Raw genomic sequence first — 18242 nt, forward strand, 5'->3', positions numbered from 1 at the left:
GGAGTTTCATCATTTGTTTTATTAAGACAGTGTGATCGTACGCTAACTCTAGGAACTCACCCGGAAAGGCAACATCCATCGGGTGTACACAGGGAAGGCTTAATACCGGGAGGGGACAAAAATGCGTGCTGGTGATAACGATGGGGCTGGCGGGGCGACTGCGGGCGTGCCGCGCATGCGCGCTTCCAACACCACCACCACCTTCCTTTTTTTTCCCTTTTTTTCTTTGTCTTATTTTAGGCAGTCACAAAGACTAGGTCCTCATGCGCAACGAAGAGTAAAACGAAATGAGGAAAATGAGGGAGGTATTTCTGCTGTTAGTACACACGCGTCCTACCAACACGTTTTAAGAAAGAAAGAGGCAGCGGGCGAAGTCACAGCGGCAACAAAGAAAGAATCATTCCGGGATTGCGAAAACATGTAAAGCGCTGTGGATGAGACAGGCACGCGGTCACTGTTGTTGCAGCAAAAAAAAAAAAAAAATCAAATGGCACGAAGCGAATGGGATTACACGCAACCTGAGGGTGTAAATTTACATGTGTCTAGGTGCGGTAAATGTAAAATATGGTGTAGCTCTTTTCTTTCGGTGGGTTAGATTCCTCTTTGACACATTTTTCCCCCTTTTATCAGTGGTTGCTGCTGGGAGATAAGGACGTGCGCCTCAAGGATGAAGTGTTTCTAAAAGTATACCAATGTCTTCGCAGTGCGCTATACCATTCAGACATGAATGATGCAACGGTCACCAACGTGCAAAATCTACGATACACTTTTCAGTGTCCCAGTTTAAATCTCCAGTGCGTGTCACACATCCGATAAACCGTCCACATTTTGCTCGATAAATTTATAGTGCAGACAGTTTCCTATCTCGCTTCGTTCAGTGCGCAGCTAAGACGGCAAGGGCTCTAAGCGAGAGGAGTCTTCTTTTTTCGCAACTAACGCGGCTGCAAACAATTTCCACACTTCCAAATGCAAACAGCTGAATCGAGTCACACACTTCTGTCTCTGATGATGAGGCAACGCAGAAAGAAAAACACGCGTGCTGCTTCTTTCTTTTCTGCCTAACGGCGTCTCACGATTCTTTTTTTTCCTATACACAACATGTGCGCTCATGCATGCATCACAAAGCTCCACCGCTGCATCCAACACACACTGCAGATAATAACAAAAGCAGTTTCCTAAAATTCCTAAGAGTCTATAACCACAACCTTTGGGGGGGAGGGGAGTGCATCTGTCACCGCGAACTCCCATCTTCCGTTTTTTTTTCTTTCTCCTTAGCGTCTTCCGCTTCTCGTGAAGCACTTGTTTAGCTTCTGCAGTGCAGTGACACACATTGGGATGCAGGTTACTGCAGAGTAAGCAGTTAATTCGTTAAGTTAACGCACGCATCTCACGGCAAACGCTTTCCAGAGTGAGACAGACAAAGAAAAACAAGCAAAGGCGGAAGAAAAAACAACGGCAACAATGAAAGTGATTCTAGGTAAAGAGCTCTGCCCGGTTATGACGACGAGTAAAATCTCCCGACCCCCCCGCTTTAACAAGTGACCCGCATCTCAAGTTCTCCGAACCTCACGCACAGCCATCATTCGCAACACACGAAACGGCGAGTGCGCCCAGAATAGAGTGAGGCTCTACACACAACGAGTGTTCCGTGAAGGGGAAAGAATAAAACACGTTTGGTATCTTCTCTTTCCTTTTTACGTGCCTTCTCTCCTTCAAACTGCCGGCCTTCTAGCGTTCGCTTTCAGAAATGCAACAACAACAGTAACAACAACCTAGTTATGCACTCTTTCAACGAGACCGAGGAAGTTCGGACACCCTGGTATTGCTCGTACGCATACGAGGAGGGCATACATAGCGACACACACTTCATAGACCAATGTATTCCAGCTGCCCTGTATTTGAAGAGCAGCGGCGAGTATTAAGTATATGTAACCGCTGGACACGTCCTCACTATACAGCCTTTTTCCTCCCTGCGTGCTTAACAGAGAGAGAGAGGGAGAAAGAGACAGCGAATTCCATGCCCTCGCATCTCGAATGTCTGTGTGTTTGTGCATGTGCGTGTGTGTCTGTTCAGTCCATTCCGTGCAAGATAAGTCTCTGAGCCCATTTTTCATCACGGTATTATCATCACCACTCCTTGCCCGAGGGAGTTGTACAGGGCGTTGAGAGCGGCGTCGCTGAGGGGACGTAGAAAGTGCCACCGTCCTTGCTTTCCGCGGTGACGCAGGAAGGCGAAGGTTGATGGCACGCGCAGATCTGGGGGGGCGGCCACGCACGTAACTGCCTAATTCCACGTGCGCCGCTATTGTTGACTAGATGCACTGCTCTTCCGTTGCCCATGCAGAAAACGGGCATCGGAAGCCGCGAACAAGATGCATTTCGAGATGAGGGGCTCCCGCATCTGAGTCCCTCGAGCACGCGCAGAAAAAAGTTCGGACGGCAACGGCACGCTGGGCTCGCCACGATGCGCACGGTTTCGCGAGCCTCCTTCCACCGTCCGTTCCGGATGGTGTTTCCCGCTGAGATCCTGCAACCGCCCACGGTGTAACTTCTCCAGTTCATCCCTGGAGGACCAGGGCAGTGCCCCCAAACTGACAAAAGTCAAACCGACCCGCAACAATGTTCACGGCGCCATCGCGGCGACACACACACACACAGGCACGCACACATAGCCGCGCACAAGGCGTCCGTGGCTGGAGAAATTTCTTGGCGGTGGAGGAGGGGCTTTTCCGAGTAAAATGGGCAAGCGTTGGTGGCGGGTCTCTTCCGCCTCTTAAAGCGGATCTCTAAGAGTCGGGACCGCAGTTCAGCAGCAGAGATGAGGTGGCGTCGCTGCTAGCAGCGCCCTCGGTCGGGGGAGGAGAGTTCCCGTGCCTGCGGGCACCGCACCAGCGACTGAATAAGTTAAGGGTTGCGAGGCAGCAGTTCCTGAACCGGCCAAGGAAGCCCGCTGCGACTCGCGCAGCCGGCGCCACCACCGTGGTCTTTGGCGGAGGCGAAGGCGGCGGGGTGTAGAGGAAGAGTCCGGAGCACGCCATCCCGGCGTCTTGGGGAGGAGGCGGCTGCGCCGGCTGCTAGCCATCTGATGACGTTGGGCTCTCCTCACGGATGCAGTTGTCGTCGTCCTCAGGCTCCTCGATGGTGATCTGGAACTTGATCTTGTCCGCGCTCTTGCCGCCGTCATCGCCCCCGCTGTCGTCGCCCCCGCCGTTGCCGTCGGGCGCGATGTCCGGCACGCTGGACGTGGGGCTGATGGGGATCATGTTCTGGTACCAGTCACGGTTCTCCTCCAGCCGGTCCAGGATCTCCTGGGCGTCCGGGTGCACCAGGTCGGCCCATGTCTCCCACAGAGGGTGTGCGATGTAGTCGATGAAGCCCACCTGCAGGCCAAGTGAAGACGTGTGATCGGTGAGGTAATGAAAACAGACTTTGCCGTACGTTTTGCAATACAGTATAGCCCACTTACAGACAACGCAGTTTTAAGGAAATCCCGGCTATAAAACAAATATTCGTTTCCCATTAAAAGTTGTATGCATAGATTTTATGTCAACATATAGTCAAAAAGGGATATAACGAACTAATTGTCGTTTCCCGATGTGCTCGTTATAAGCGGGCCGGACTGTATCCCCTTCGAGTCTATTTTACTAAACTTTTGGACCCCATCAGCTCACAAACGAAAAATTGAGCTTCTGGTGCATGCAATTACCGAATTACATGCATGGCATCAAAGTAGGTCGCTAAGTAATTACAGCAGAAAACGTTTTTCGCTTGTTTTTGTAAAGCTTAGGAAGCACTGAGCCCAAAAACAAAAAAGTAAGCTGGTCGTGCAAGTATCTTTTAAATTCGAAGCCACGTCATCAAACTAAGGCTTCGTCATCAAACCGCTACGTCACCCTGGCCTCCACTGCAATGCCTCCCCCTTTCTAGAGTTCAGTTATAAAAAAAAAACATTGGAATGGTGATGTCTATCACAAGATGCATGCTTGAAGAACTATTTCTCAGAAAACTAGCCCTTTTGGTTTCGTTTTTGATGTGCTAGGACAATTTTGGTTAATGTCCTAAATACAGCAGACACCAGGTCCGAAAGGGACATCTTAAAAAACAGCACTGCAGATGTTGTTTACCACAGCCGCAGTGCTCCTCTATATCCGTTCTTAATCTTTATCTACATAAAGGGCCTAGAACGGGGAGTCTTAATCGCTGAAAGCTAAACATGAAATGCCTGGCAGGAGGACGCTACCGTTCAAGTTCTACAGGCTATACTGAAAGCATTTTTACATGGGAGCAGGAAACTAATAACTCACTCACATACAATTAAATTTAACTGGTGTCGTGTGATGTGTGTAGAATGCATCACGTACATTGGCACCTGAATCGGGCTGTGCACCGGTAAACGGCGGAATTTTCTTCTTTTGCCTAATGCCCATGACACACACGCAGATCTGACATCTGTACGGGTGGCACTTATCAAACAGTGAACGCACCTGTGTCTTCTCGATGGTGGCCGTATGCCGATCGCACATGGGGCTGATGTCGAGGTTCTCCTGACGCTCCTTGTCACCTTGCATGAAGAACTCAGACATGACCAGGTCCACCCATGTACGGTAAAGTTCCAGGGGCTTGGTCGGATTGCTCAAGTCGGCGCAGTGGATCATGTTTTGCAACACCTGCATACACAGGTAGGGGAGAAGCCACATTATATCAACAGCCGTTAACAGGGCGTTATTGTGTTTTGTACCGCATGTTACGTGTCCACCTTCTCAGAAGCTCACTGTAAACCAAAAGCAAGTTCTTTAAAAGAGCTTCTGAACACAGAACACACCCCCATCCCACTGTCACAAAAACTGGCACTTGTGTGTCAGCGTGGCTAGGGTGTCAACTCTAGATGTCACTGCACAGTTCAACAGCAATTGCTTTGCACTGTCAAAAGTCATTGATTGATTGATTGATTGATTGATTGATTGATTGATTGATTGATTGTAGGGTTTAACGCGCCGACGCAACGAAGGCGATGAGGCGCGCCGTAGTGGAGGGCTCCGGATTAATTTTGACCACCTGGGGATCTTTAACGTGCGCCGAAATCTCGTACACACGGGCGTTTTTGCTTTTCGCCTCCATCAGAAAAGCGGCCGCCGCGGCCGGGAATCGAACCCGCGACCTCGTGCGTCAAAAGTCATTGCCTCAGACTTTAGTACCCCCTTCTTTAGTACCCGCCTTCTTAGGTTCGCATCATCTTCCTGCTCTCTAAATGAGAATACAGTAGACTCCTGTCAAAACGAACTCGAAGAGACCATGCAAACTTGTTCGCCTTACCAGAAGTTCATTTTAACAGAGATGTCACCCAAAAAAGGTTTGCCTACATGCCCAGATGCACCCGAAAATCTATATTTTAAGATGGTTACTGAAGTAGACTTACAAAGCAAAAAAAAAAAGACAAAAGAGGCAATTTATTTGCCTCAACTTGATATAAAACTGTCTTAAAGCCCTGTTGTTTGGTTTAAGCCAGTGTGGTAGGTGGCGTTGATGCGATCTCACACGCCTTCGCTGAGGGACGGCATCGGTCAGGAGCTTTTCCATTAACAAATACGAGCATCCATCACTGCGTTCCTTTTACGTTTTTTTAATCCCATCCTCTACTTTTTTTTTGCGAGGCTGATGTGCATGTGACTTGCCACGGTACTCCTCGCTTTTTTTCACTTCTTTTCTTTTGCTTTACCGCTTTCTCCCCGGTTGGGGGATGGCAGAGGTGGCAGCTTTATTCGTGGGTCTTTCTCGCTTTTCTCGCTCTCTTGTTCTGCGGCACAGAGATGCATATTTGCTTCGCGCCATTGGCGCATTTTCTTCTTTTAGTTTCTTTTCTTTCAGTCACATGAATACCCTGCCGAGCATCAGCAGTGGCAGTCCCTATGAAAGTTCGTCTTCAAATAGAAGAGTACGTGTGAGGCGGTTCGTGTTCTTGTAACAGAAGAGCACATGTGAGTCTACTGTATTACCATTAACAAGTTGGACAAGAGGACAGTACCCTCACCTGAGACAAATCACAAGGTGTCTACGCACCTGTATCCTTTCCGTGTAGTTGTCCAGCAGCAGAACCCCTGAGCCGGCGACCTTCTTGGTTTCGACCATGGTCTTGAGGTCGGCGAGCAGGCTCATGTGCTTGGACATGTCTGTGGCGAGGACCATGTCGATGACCATTTTGCGCAGTGTCAGGCGCTGCTTCTTTGTCAGGTTCTCAAAGATGTTGCACGTCTCATCCTGGAGCAGCTTGAACGAGACGGCCAAAGAGTGGTTCTCCAGCACCGACTCGTCATTGTACATGATGGCCAGCTCCGAACCTGGATACAAGACGTGCAAGGAAAGTTTTTTTGTAAGCGTTTAGAGGATACAACACCAGGGTCATCGCACGAGAGCTATACAAGCAACGCAAAAGAATATTGAGGCACAATCAGCAGTGCCTTGTCATGCTTGACCATGCATTTTTACAATGAGTCACGAGCAATAGAAGTGATGATGATGGAAGGCTGGTTTCACTGGTGCAAGGCACTTTAAGGGCAAGGAACGCAAACATTACTCTTAATTAGAGGTGGTGTGGTAGTACAATAAAGTGATAGAAGCCGATACGACCTGCATCAAACAAGGTCCCTGACGAGAACCTTCGTTACCACCAACCAAGCTTAAAGGTAGACTACAGGCTGCAAACTTCTCGCTTTAACAAAAAGATCAGGCATTTCATAGCTCTCATGGCTTTTGTTCCAACTTCTAATGATGCCTTGTTTGCAGAGAAATAAAGCTGGCATACCTTCCTGCCGTTTCCCTCCCATTTTTACGCAACGTAGAAGAGCACATCACAAAGCTCGCAGGGCAAGCCAGGGCTTTATTCTTAAATTTACTCGATCATCGCCGCCTCCTTGAAGGGCTGCTGTTACTGGCTTTCACTTTTGGTGCAAAGACTGGAGAATCAGAAAAGGACTTTTCCATTCCATCTTTGTGTGACACCCTTCAGGCAAAGTTGGCTATGCGGCCCTGCCCTTCTGTGCCACACCTCAAGGAACGTGCCAGTGAGATACTGCCACATAAGAGGCAGCATAGACCATACACACAATTTGCCAGTAATGAATTTGGCAGCTACATCATCTCAGAACCGTAGAAGTTTGTGATAATATTATTTACCTCTTGTCACTGGCTGTTGTATATATTAGAAGACTGAAATCTTGGCGTTAAATGAATCAACTGCACGAATGAGAAAGAGCCACCACTCACTTGTGTTGATGAGGTACTGGTTGGTGACACCCGGGTGGTCAACGTCGTGGATGGCAGCGGCGAAGAGCGCCGCGAGAATCTCGAGGTCGGTGAAGACGGTATCCAGGGCGGGTGATAGGAGCAGCACGTGTATGGACTGTGTGACGTCGGCTGCGTGGCTACTGTTGTGGTAGGGCACCTTCAGGTAGTGGTCTTCCAGCGTCAGCAGGAAGGTCAGGAACTTCTTGGACGAAATGTCGAACGTCTTGAGCAGGTCGCGGTCCTGCCGAAGATATGTTACACTTTGGTCAGTACTGCCTCCTGCAAAGCTGACCAGCACGGATGTGTTGGTGGGCCAGATGAAGCCATGCCGAAACAAACCCTCTGCATGAAATCATCTGTTTAATAGAAGATGGCCTTTCTGCGTTTTTGGGTAGCCAATAAATGTGGCTAGAATTAAATGTAGCTTGCAACTCACTTTACAGAAAGGCAGAGCAAGAAGTTATGTGGAGGCTGCATCAGTGGAAGTGTTGGAGGCTCAACATAAAGTTTTACAGCAGCCTGTTTACAATTCCTGTTTCATTGCTGTCAAGGAGGCTAAGTGGTCACGTCAGATTTGGTAAAACTAATGCGGAATTTACAAAACGGGACAAAATAAAATGTAGAAGACGTAATCGATACGAAGTTAAGCTTGGCAAGTTGGGACTTTTTAATCATACGAGTCTAGCTGCGTCTTTTGCCTTGTCACGATGTACACAATAAATGTTAGTTGTATTGTGCTCACAACTTGTTATCTCCAAAACATCTAGCATAGGATGTCCCGCCTGCGGTTCGGAAACCTTGGGACCTCCTCCTTTAAATTCCCCCAATGTTATTACTCTTGTACTTTTCTGAATAAATTTGAATTGAAGACCAGACAAACAGTTTGACCTCTGTCATTTGACTTTTCCTTTTCTGGCGATCGCTCCAGCCAGTATGGAACATGAGAAATAATCAATTTAAAGGCAGATGTTGTTCAAACGTATGACAATTGTCTAGCTTTACAAGCTCACCCTTGAAATGCAGCTCTATTCGCCATGGGTCATTGCATAAAATTTCATTTCAGACACAGGCTGGCATTCCCCTTTGGGCTAGTGTCAAGCGTAGTACATGCAGCAACGTAAGCCCTGACAGCGCCCACCTTGAAGATCGTGTAGGTGATGGCGGTGAGCGGCTTCCCGCCAGAGTACTCCGCCACCTTGAATATGTTGCAGCCCCAACGGTCGAGATCCTGGAGGGCGAGTCCAAGTTCCTGCTCGCGGGGCGTCTCCACGCCGTACTTCGGCAGCGTGGTCAGGCTGTTGGTGTGGCACAGAGAGCGCCGGATGCCGGAGATCTGGGACATGGCGTCTGAAGGACGATGCTGCCGGGTCTTCCCGCTACCGGGGCCGGGAATGGCGGGCGTCGTTCCCGGAATGGCCGCCACGTTGCTGGGCACGACGGTGGTGGCGCACTCTTCTGGCCGTAGCACCTGGAGGTCCAGGTCTTGGACCTTGTCTGCATTGAGTGACGACGTGGTGCCCGATTAGATGCCGTGCTAGAAGACTTGCCCATTCCGCGTTCAGTAAGTGACAATTCTGCCTTCCGAGGAGTAAGCCGGTCCTTGCTACCCTCTCCGATTCGCATCGCACCGGAGCTTAATAAGCATGCAGTTTAAATGTCCAGCCAAGGTTGAAAATTTACTAATTCCGGTTTGATTTGTGCTAAGCAAGTGATGTCAGATCAGCTGAGCACGCTATAAAAACACCGAAAAGATGATATTGCACTGGCTACTACCCTTTCACGCCTCTTCTAAAGAGAAAGAGAGCAAGAACAAGGTTTTCAATTACTCCAAATATACACGTCTTGAGTTTCCTCTGCTCAACACCGGTCTACTTCAGCCACCTAGAGTACCAACTAAGCAAAAGCACGGTCATGACAACAGCCACTACATGAATGCCTACCAATAAACAAGCGTTATCGTTGTCGCGTGTTTTGAGCTCCAGCAAACTATGCTTTGAAATCGGATTGAAATTTTACCTGTAATCACGTCACACGGTTTCATCTAAGTGTGATTAGAGCTAGACAAGCCCGTTTTGAATGTTTATTGCTGCAGCGAAAATGTTTGCATTGGAAAGTAAACGTTCGGGTGGCCTCTCAGTGCCACGGATTCCGCAACTCGCCTCGCCTTGATGATCCTACTCACACCCCATCAGCCAAAACGCCACTTAACGCCGTGCAACAAAAGAAACAATTTGCACTGCAGACAGAGTGTATCAAAGATGACTCACCCAAGAAGGTGTTGCAGATGTACTCAGATATTTGGCTCCCCGATTTGGATTCCGAGAAATGGCTCAGCTCCTTGTTGAGCATGCGCTTGAACTGCGAGCAAGGAAAAGCACAACCACAGGTTGCACTTCAGCCCTTTGTGGGGGAACCAATCATTGTGAGCCTTCAGAAAAAAAAAACTATTTTCACACAGCTTGGTTAAAAGGTAAGGAGGTGGCAGCCGGTACTCACTTTGCTCGACGCCATGTCTCCTACAGATCTGTGCGACTGTATCGTTTCCAGCTGCTCCAAACACCACTCCAACTCTTTCACTGTGGACGACGCCATTTGGCTGTATTCCTCCTCTGAAAACATGCACAGGGTAAGGTTTTAATTCCGCTATCCGGCGTTAAAATGGCAGCCGGCCGCGTAAGGCACGAAGCGGAGCCCTGCGCGAGTATTCACCTGATAAGGAAGGACAGCCAGTATTTGTACCCGGGGATCCGGACGGCACCTTCATCCTGCAACCAAGCACGCATACATAAGCGTCCACACATCCAGAGATTGTAAAAATACTAGTTACTTTGGCTAGGTTAAGGCAAGTGGTTTAGGCAAGTCGACAGGCTGGTTTAACTGCGCGCGTGTGCAAAGCAAATTAGAACGTGTTAGAATCAAGGTTTAGAAAAAAAAAACTTCTACACCACTTTCGTATAGCTCTGACGTGCCCTGGACGTTAAAGAAGGTCCACCTAGATAAAGCAAACCTTACACAACAAACGACTTCACGCTACGGGACTTCACTCGGTGCAACCTTTATGTCGTTCTCAACAGGCAGAGATGAATCTGTTCAGAGTTCGCAAATTCGGGACACCATAACAACCGTTTCAGAACTTTTTAATCCACCCAGGAAACGCGCAACATACTGAGGACGTCCTCAAATGGTACAAACGTCCTCACTTATTTCTTCGACGCGCCCTCAGGACGTCTGCAGTATGTTTGCCGCCGAATGAACTCAAAAGGTTCTTTGAACGATGTGCTCAGTACGTCCTCAAAATATCAGCAGTAAATTTGTTTCAGAGGCGTCTTCCTGAGTCCTCAGTGAGGGAGATTCTAGATTTTGCGCTCTTTGTAAAAATAAGTAGGAGAATTTTACAATTTCGACCTATAGATGTCTGGTCATGCACCCTCCGCCGTACCCAACAGTTCGTATCCACGTCGACTTTAGCAATGAAAACAAGTCGCAAAGAAAAGACAAAGGGACAAGACAAAAAGGCAAGACAGAAGGAGGGGGAGACTCACGTGGGTGGGACGTCCTTGGTGAGGTGCTTGATGTTGTTGAGCACGCTACGTAGCGAGGCCAAGATTTGAGCAAAGGGGGTCACGATCTGATCTTCGCCATGCCTGCGCATAACAAGAAGTGAGACGTGAGAGAGATGCCGGCCAACGTCCGAATGTCGAGATAATGTCAACTAAATGCAACAGCTGTCGGCGCGTGAAAGGGCGCGCACTCGCTTGCAGCTGCGTGGCTACAGCTCGCTGCTAGACCGAGAACCTGAGGTTGTGCAGCGACGCCTTTCTGCTTCAAACATCAATCAGTCGTCACATCTTCACGCTATCCGGCCTTAGGGGCAATGTGAAGCTACTTTCTGGATTAGAAACATCACACGAACGCAGGGCAGCTCATCGCTGTAGCAATGAGCTTATTGTTGGAAGAGGGCACTCTATGCTACATGCGTCGCCTTATTCCTTGTATAAAGAAGGCGGCTTGTTGCGACGGGGAACGTCAAAGGGCCTTGGCTCGCAGTCATGACGTTAATAATATCAAGCTACGGTGCCTACACTTGCTCTCGGTGAAATATGTCTGCTGTATTGAAGTGCATGCGTTGTATGTTTATCCATAACTTTATTCAGTTTCAGTTTATCATTTCAGTTTATTCAGGCGATACAACTTGTGCATAAAATTGACGCCAATATATTTCGTAGCCGAAATCTGTTGACACAATAAAACGATCTTAATTCCGTAAGTCAATGAATGAGTTTCTTCACTCAAATCTCCGTTTTTTCTTAGTTTATTTCTTTTTTCCCTTTCTTTGTCTTTTCTATCGCTCTCTTTGATTCGTTCTTTCGCTATTAACTTTGTTCTTTTTCTTGGTTTACTTTTCTTTCTTTTGTTCTCTTGCTTTCCTTTCCCCCTTCCACCTTCCTTCCCCTCTTTCGTTATCCGTCTTTCTTCCCCTTTATTTCTCTGCTTTTCATTTCTTTCTTTTTCCTTTCTTTCTTCCTCCAACGATGTCTCAGCGGCATTCCTCGTCCACAAAATGAAGCATGTTTCGAGAGCAGTGTTTTAGCGCCGGTCACATGACGCAGTTAAATGTCATTAGCTTAATGGCTTCCCTGAAGAGGCCAATTCAAAGCAAGACACCAAATATGTAGCACCACTGAGCGTTATGCCGGTGCTGGTTAAGTTCTTTAAATAACTTAAATTCAAGCATAACCGCTTAACCAAAATAGGGCTTAGCGTGGCGCCCTCCGACATGGATGCTAGGCTGCTCTACTAAAAAAGTTTCAACTTAAAACTCAACAGTGATACCCTTCCCCAAAGAGAACTGCTTTAAACTGGCATTGGAAGGGCAGGGATATCTACGGGATTGGCTCAAAATTGTTAAATGAATCAAAAAAAAAAAATCTTCCAAGCGCTTCGCTGCCCAGCAACCCGGAATGCCGCAGGGACTGCCCCTTCGCCCACTGCTTTTCTTTTTCGCCTTTAACTGCTTCCCGTGAAATAGATCGAAAATTAGGAAAGCCGTCAAACCGGCAGAAAAGAGAAGCGATTGCGAAAGAAGGCAATCAGTTCGCTCATGCCTTCACACCTCAGGGCAGAGATTAAATGGGCCCACTAGATTGCCGTTTGACCGACGAACTTCGCAGGGGCTTGAGACGAGGATAAGTAGATGAGAAAAAAAAAATAAAGGAAGAAATGAAGAGCGAAATCCCCCCGACAACTTTCTCAAAGAAAATGGCGTTTCACGGGAATTTCCCAAAGGAACGGTTGATGTACGGCTGCGCTGAGCTGCTACATTAGCGTGGCCCGACGGTCGACTCGACTGGGGATCGAGAACGAAGTATTCAAGTTCTCTGACGGCAACTTTTTAGAAGCCCTGCTGCGATGGGGGCCTACTGACAGCACTAGAAAAGACGAGAGGATGAGAGGACAAGTCTCTCGACAAGCGACGACGCCCGCCAGCGATTGAAAACCCGAGAAACACCCGCTAGGTAACTGCAGGCATCCGCGTGGGCAATCTTCGTTTCAGGGCGTTTCTGAATTTGTCATCGTCGGCTGATCGACGACTTCGCTCGCGATTTTCAGCGACGCATTTCAACGTCGCCCGGTGGGATGAACAGAAATCACGTGATCAATCAGGTTACAAGCGACAGGGCATTCTCATCTGCCCCGTGTCGATGCAAGTAGGAGTTACGCATGCGCGTCCCGCCAAAGGCTTGCGCAGCTTAATTGGTCTGGGCGCCTTCGCCCGACATTTCCCATTGATTCCGATGCTCCTTATAATACCACCCTTCCCCCGCCCTTTTCTTTAAAATGACCTTTTCTTCTGCCGTTTTTCTATTAAAGTTCGCGCGAAGAGAGTCTAGTTAATTCTAAATAGACCCAGATGTCAACATTCTCTGCATGACCGCTTTACGAGCACTATTATTCACTGTTGAACGTTAAATACATTCTTTTCAAAGCAGAACGACACGTTCATAACTTTAACCTAGAGTGAATTTTTTACTTGCTGCAATAATTATCCAATTTCGTACCGGTCCAACCAGTCGCCGCCTAGCAGCGATCCGCGCAGGAAAAAAATCGCCAACTACAGAGCCAAAGGAACGGCTGTGACCAGGAGTCATGACTAGGTTGGTTTCGTAGCTACAACGCTTCTAAATTTGACGAGGTCTGCGGCTCGTGCGGATATTTTACTTGCGCAATAATTACTGCCGTCATAGCATGTGTCAATAACAAATCGAACGCCGCATAGTCACGCCGTTATCCGTTTCGGCCCAGTCATCCTATATTTAGGACATGAACCAAAAGACTTGCGGCGATTTGAGAACAAAACCAAAAACATAGCTTTTTGGTAATAGTTCATCAGGGATGCCTCTTTCGAATGATGTCACCTTTGTTCGTCTTATTCTAAATCTGAACGCTAGAAAGAGGAAGGCACTGCAGGGAAGGCCAAGCTGACGTCAGGGTGACCCCCAAGGACCGAAGTCCTAGTTTGATCACATGGCTGTAAATACAAAAAAATACAAAAATACTTGCACAACTAGCCTTATTTTTTCCATGCGGGCTAACTACTTTCTAAAGTTTAGGAAAACAAGCAAAAGAATTTTCTGCTGCAAATTTAACTTTTAATTGCCTGATGACCTAATTAGATGTCATGCTTGTAAATATGATCCAAATATTAGATGCCATGGTTGTGAATAGGGTCCCAATATTAAAGAAAACACAGTGAAAAAATTTTTCGATCCAACGAAAAAATTCACGGCTGATACGAGCGCGTTATCACAATAAAGCGGAGCTTTACATAGTCAGACTTATACGTGGCCCTGTATCAGGAGTACCGCAATGCAATGACTCGGAGCTGGATTATCGAAGAAACGTCAATGTCGTCCAGTATTTACTCAAACACTAACTACCGCGTCCTGTCCACATCGCCTCGTATATTGCATTTTTCCGCGGACGTAACTGCGAGTACGAAGGCTTTCAAGCGACCAGCGTCAATTAAAGTCCATTTCCTCTTTACAGCGCGGAATATTTTACTTGTTAAGCGTTGCAGCATGGGCTCGCTGTTCAATGTAATGATGGAACGTGTTCGTTCAAGGCCGAAGTGAGCAGGGCATTGTTCATGCTAGACCATGCCGACACGTGCCATGGATGACCGTATTCCAACGAACACATGCGTATTTCAAAGCCTATCACCTCGACCATTTGTATAGCTCGAGCCAAAGCCTGGATTTGACGGGACATTCGCGCGTTCTACACGAGGTCAATAAATCTCTCGTACCTCTTCGCAGGTACAAGAGGCGAACGCATTTATGCATCTTTGTACGGTGTCAATACGTAAGACGAATGGTTATCGTCTTCAGCAGGATGTTCCGGGGTGTAAATGACTCGGATGAAACTAAGCCTGCCGCAAGAAGAATGCCGGAAAGGCACTTAGGTCTTTCTTCATTAAGAGCTGCGTCGGGCGAGTGAATAGGTTCGTCGTAATCTTACCTCCAAGACTTGTTTAAAGCTCCAGAATGAAGGTGGGTGGAAGTATAGCTAGAGATGAAAGAAGGGATAAATGGCTTCAGGTTGCCGCGACGTTTAAAGGATGTCCTACCGTTATCCCTGAACCAGAAGCCGCAAAAAAAAAGCCCAGTCAACAAAGAGGGGCCAAAAAGCGAAGTAGGATTTGTTACCACCCGGCGCTCGCGAGAGGCGACGTGATTAATCCGGGAAATATATAGGTCAATAAATTGCGCCAGATTCCCGGTAGGTTTTGTTTTTGCCCCTCCCCAAATACGTTATACGAGATGGTTCCCGCCGAGAAAAACGGCGCGTTTCGTTGGCGGACGACCACACCATGATACACTGAAACTATAGCTACTGCTTCTCGCGTTTTTTTTTGTCTTTTCACTGCTCTTTGTTGGAGTCTCCGATGCAAGATGAGGCTCTGGAGTAGAACAAAACAAGTTGGTAGGTGAAATTCCTTGCGAAGTCGATGGTGAAGGTGATGTGGCGGTCGGCCGGAGGCTTACGCTTTGAAGCAGTCAGCTGGTGTACCAAATCGCAGCGCCTGGTTTTCCTAGGCTTAGCCCAGGCTCTAACCAAAGCTGTAACCACCATATGTTTGTTGCGCGAACGCTAAGCAAGCACCGAAAGGAGGGAAAAGAAATCGGAGTCAGCGACGAAAACACAAACAGCGCCTCTTGCTCGACCGACTGGGGACACCGATTCACTACAGAAGAGTTTTTTTTTTAACTCGAAGCTTTCTTAGTCTCACTGATGGCAGTGTCGTTAGCAAAAACTCACTCCGTGAAAGCCAACTTTATACATTGGGACTGCACATGATGGTGATGGGTTCCCATGAAGGTACATAAAGCGCCTAAAAAGAAAAAAAAAAACGCTTCCGGTGATCAAAAGTGAATTTGCAGGTACTTCGCGTTACGAAGCCGACGTCTACCTGATTTAATTAAAGTTCATTATCTCTCTCTCTCTCTCTACCCGATTGCATCATTCCGACATGCCTGAAGCAGTTTGGATGTTAAAGCGAATTTGAAGAATTTATTTTGAACGACGACGATGGGTGGAGGAGGGGGGAGGGGGGGCTCAGCTTTCTCGTGATAGAGGGATTGGTTTACTGCCGTCTGAGTTTGGACTTTCTCTCTCAGGCAGTTTGCACTTTGACTGTTGACGCTTGCACTCTGATTGCAGCGGCTCCGACTTTGGCGCTTCGCCATTCGGTCTTCGCGCGCAAGAAAGCTTCGCGTGTCAACCATCGTCGCCGTTAGACGGAGCGGATTTGAATGTTTTGTTTGTTTTTTGACGCATACGAAATAAGGAGGCAGCTCTACGAAACAGAAGGCCGCACACGCTACCTACGGCGGCAGTAACACAAATGCACATAATCCCCCACACGTTGAAAGCGAGGCAGCCATAGACATGCATAAAGCAGACGCAACCCTTCGACGGCTCCAGCGAGAAGCTCGCAACGCTCGCGGAGTCGACCGGGAATACTCGTTCGGCACTTCAGTCGGCTGAATAATCCACGCTCACGCGGAACCCTTTAACGCATTATGAGGGGGATAAGGTGCTATAGGGAGGTGTGAATGCTTACTACAAAACTGAGGGAAGCCGCTGGGAGACCGGCTTAACGATGGCGAATGCTACTCAGTATCTGCAGGGAGCTGAGATGCACTGGGAAGAGCATAACACGGGTGGGAAAAGCCAGCTGGAGAAAGCTGGGAAGAGCAGGGAAAGCACTGGGAAAGCAGTAGGAAGAACTGGAAAGCACTGGGAATAACTGGGAAAAGCTGAAAAAAGTTCTGCAGAGCTGGAGACAGCGGGAAAGAGCCGGAGAGTGTCAGAGAGTGCTGGAAAAAGCTGGAAAGCGCTGGAAAGAGCTGGAAAGAGCGGGGAACAGATGCCAGGAGCGGGGATGTCTTCGCTGTATCCCTGGGCTTGAAAGAAAGACGATAACAAAAACGCTGGGGGAACGAGGGAAGCTAAGAGGGAAAATGTAAGCTAGAGAAAGCGATGCGGGATCACAACGTGAAATAAACGTTGGACAAATGTATAGAAATTTAGAAACCGTATAAACAGCGCGAACCCCAATGCTAACACCATACAACTTTTTTTATATTAATAAGCGTTGGCGGCTAACGTTCCGTCATTTCGCCGAGTCACGTATTATTCTTTAAATGAGAGGCATTTTTTGGAGAATGAGGTGGCAGAACTTACAAAAAGACACTAAATGCAGGCAAAAAAATAACAATAGATAGATAGATTGCGGTAGAGCGGTTAAAAATATAGAAAGAAGGCTTGAGACCGAGAAAACTGGCGCTTTTCACTGACGCACGGCCACACAAGTTTCCTGGGACGACAAAAACAAAAACAAAAATCGGCAAATACAAACAGGTATAATAGCTCCAGTAATAACGGCGACGCGCTGATACAAACTCAGCGCGACGTTTTGCAAACGGAACTTTAAGCCCGACGAACGCCGGCAAACATTCGGACACGAAGCCTCAACACATCAGTGCTTATTTTTCAAAAAATCGTTTCATACATTTGCACCGTTTGCCCAACAGACAAGCAAGCGCTCAACGACCCCGCGTCAGCCTGCGCCGGAGACGGCCACACATCGTGGTCCGCGCGAGAGCGAAGAACTGTATACGCCTAGCAACAGCAAAAAGCTATAACACACGATTCCCCTTACAACCTCCTATATATATTTTTTTCTGTCCGAACGGCCGCCCGCAACTCCTATACATGTCGGTTCCGTTTTGCAACTTTGCCGGAGGGGAATCCGTATAAGTGGTCAAGACGGGCCATCCGTCTCCCGCAAAGCGGGGCTGCCTCCCGCGGTTCATTTTTCAAGGCGAGTTTCTTCCTACGTCAAAGAGAGCCCGCTGCTGCTCCGCACACCACCGACGTGGACAGGACAAGATTGAGTTACCGCCGCATGTGCCACATTATAATTTGGCGCTCGACGCAAAGGAATACAGACTTTTTTCTAATTATTTAATCCTAGGTAACATCTTGACACGTTGAGGACTGCGATGCGCATTCGCAGTCACGTCATCCTGTGGACTGCGCCAATTAAATCGGCGCTAGCACAGGCTAAAATGGTTTCTCGCAAGGCGAAGTTGGAAAGGGCTTAGACCTGTTCATTCTTTAAGCCTTGCCCGTTTAAATAAGTTTGAATGGTTCAAATAAGTTTAAATTGTTTAAATTACCCGTTCTTCCACTACGGCGCGCTTCATAGCCTATAGGTGCAGCTTCCAACACTTTTTTTAAGGCGGCGCCTTAGAAGCTGCCGCCTTGAAAAGAAAAGCTACCATACCTTCCCCAAGAAAGTTCAGAGAAGCGCGAAAGCTTGCTCAAATAAAAACTGCGTTAATAGTGCGTCCAACCTTCGCTAAAAGTGGGCCTCCTCGATTATCAGTCCCGGA

At 48.0% G+C, this 18242-nt stretch overlaps 1 protein-coding gene across 6 annotated transcripts in view; it reads right to left on the reverse strand.

Moving 5' to 3' along the window:
* Nucleotides 1–18242, reverse strand: part of Dnc (phosphodiesterase dunce) — a gene marked incomplete in the record, with an annotated part of 568677 nt that continues 550435 nt past the window's right edge. For all 6 annotated transcript variants that reach the window (XM_077693441.1, XM_077693444.1, XM_077693439.1 and 3 more), the window contains 9 exon segments: nt 1–3380; nt 4485–4667; nt 6058–6335; nt 7261–7522; nt 8420–8775; nt 9549–9639; nt 9778–9890; nt 9991–10046; nt 10824–10925. In XM_077693441.1, coding sequence (XP_077549567.1) covers nt 3075–3380; nt 4485–4667; nt 6058–6335; nt 7261–7522; nt 8420–8775; nt 9549–9639; nt 9778–9890; nt 9991–10046; nt 10824–10925 — 1747 coding nt within the window.

The sequence above is a fragment of the Haemaphysalis longicornis genome, unplaced genomic scaffold (assembly GCF_048455015.1).
Source record: "Haemaphysalis longicornis isolate Haplotype H1 unplaced genomic scaffold, Haemaphysalis longicornis Haplotype H1 scaffold_12, whole genome shotgun sequence".
In the NCBI taxonomy this organism is placed as follows: domain Eukaryota; kingdom Metazoa; phylum Arthropoda; class Arachnida; order Ixodida; family Ixodidae; genus Haemaphysalis; species Haemaphysalis longicornis.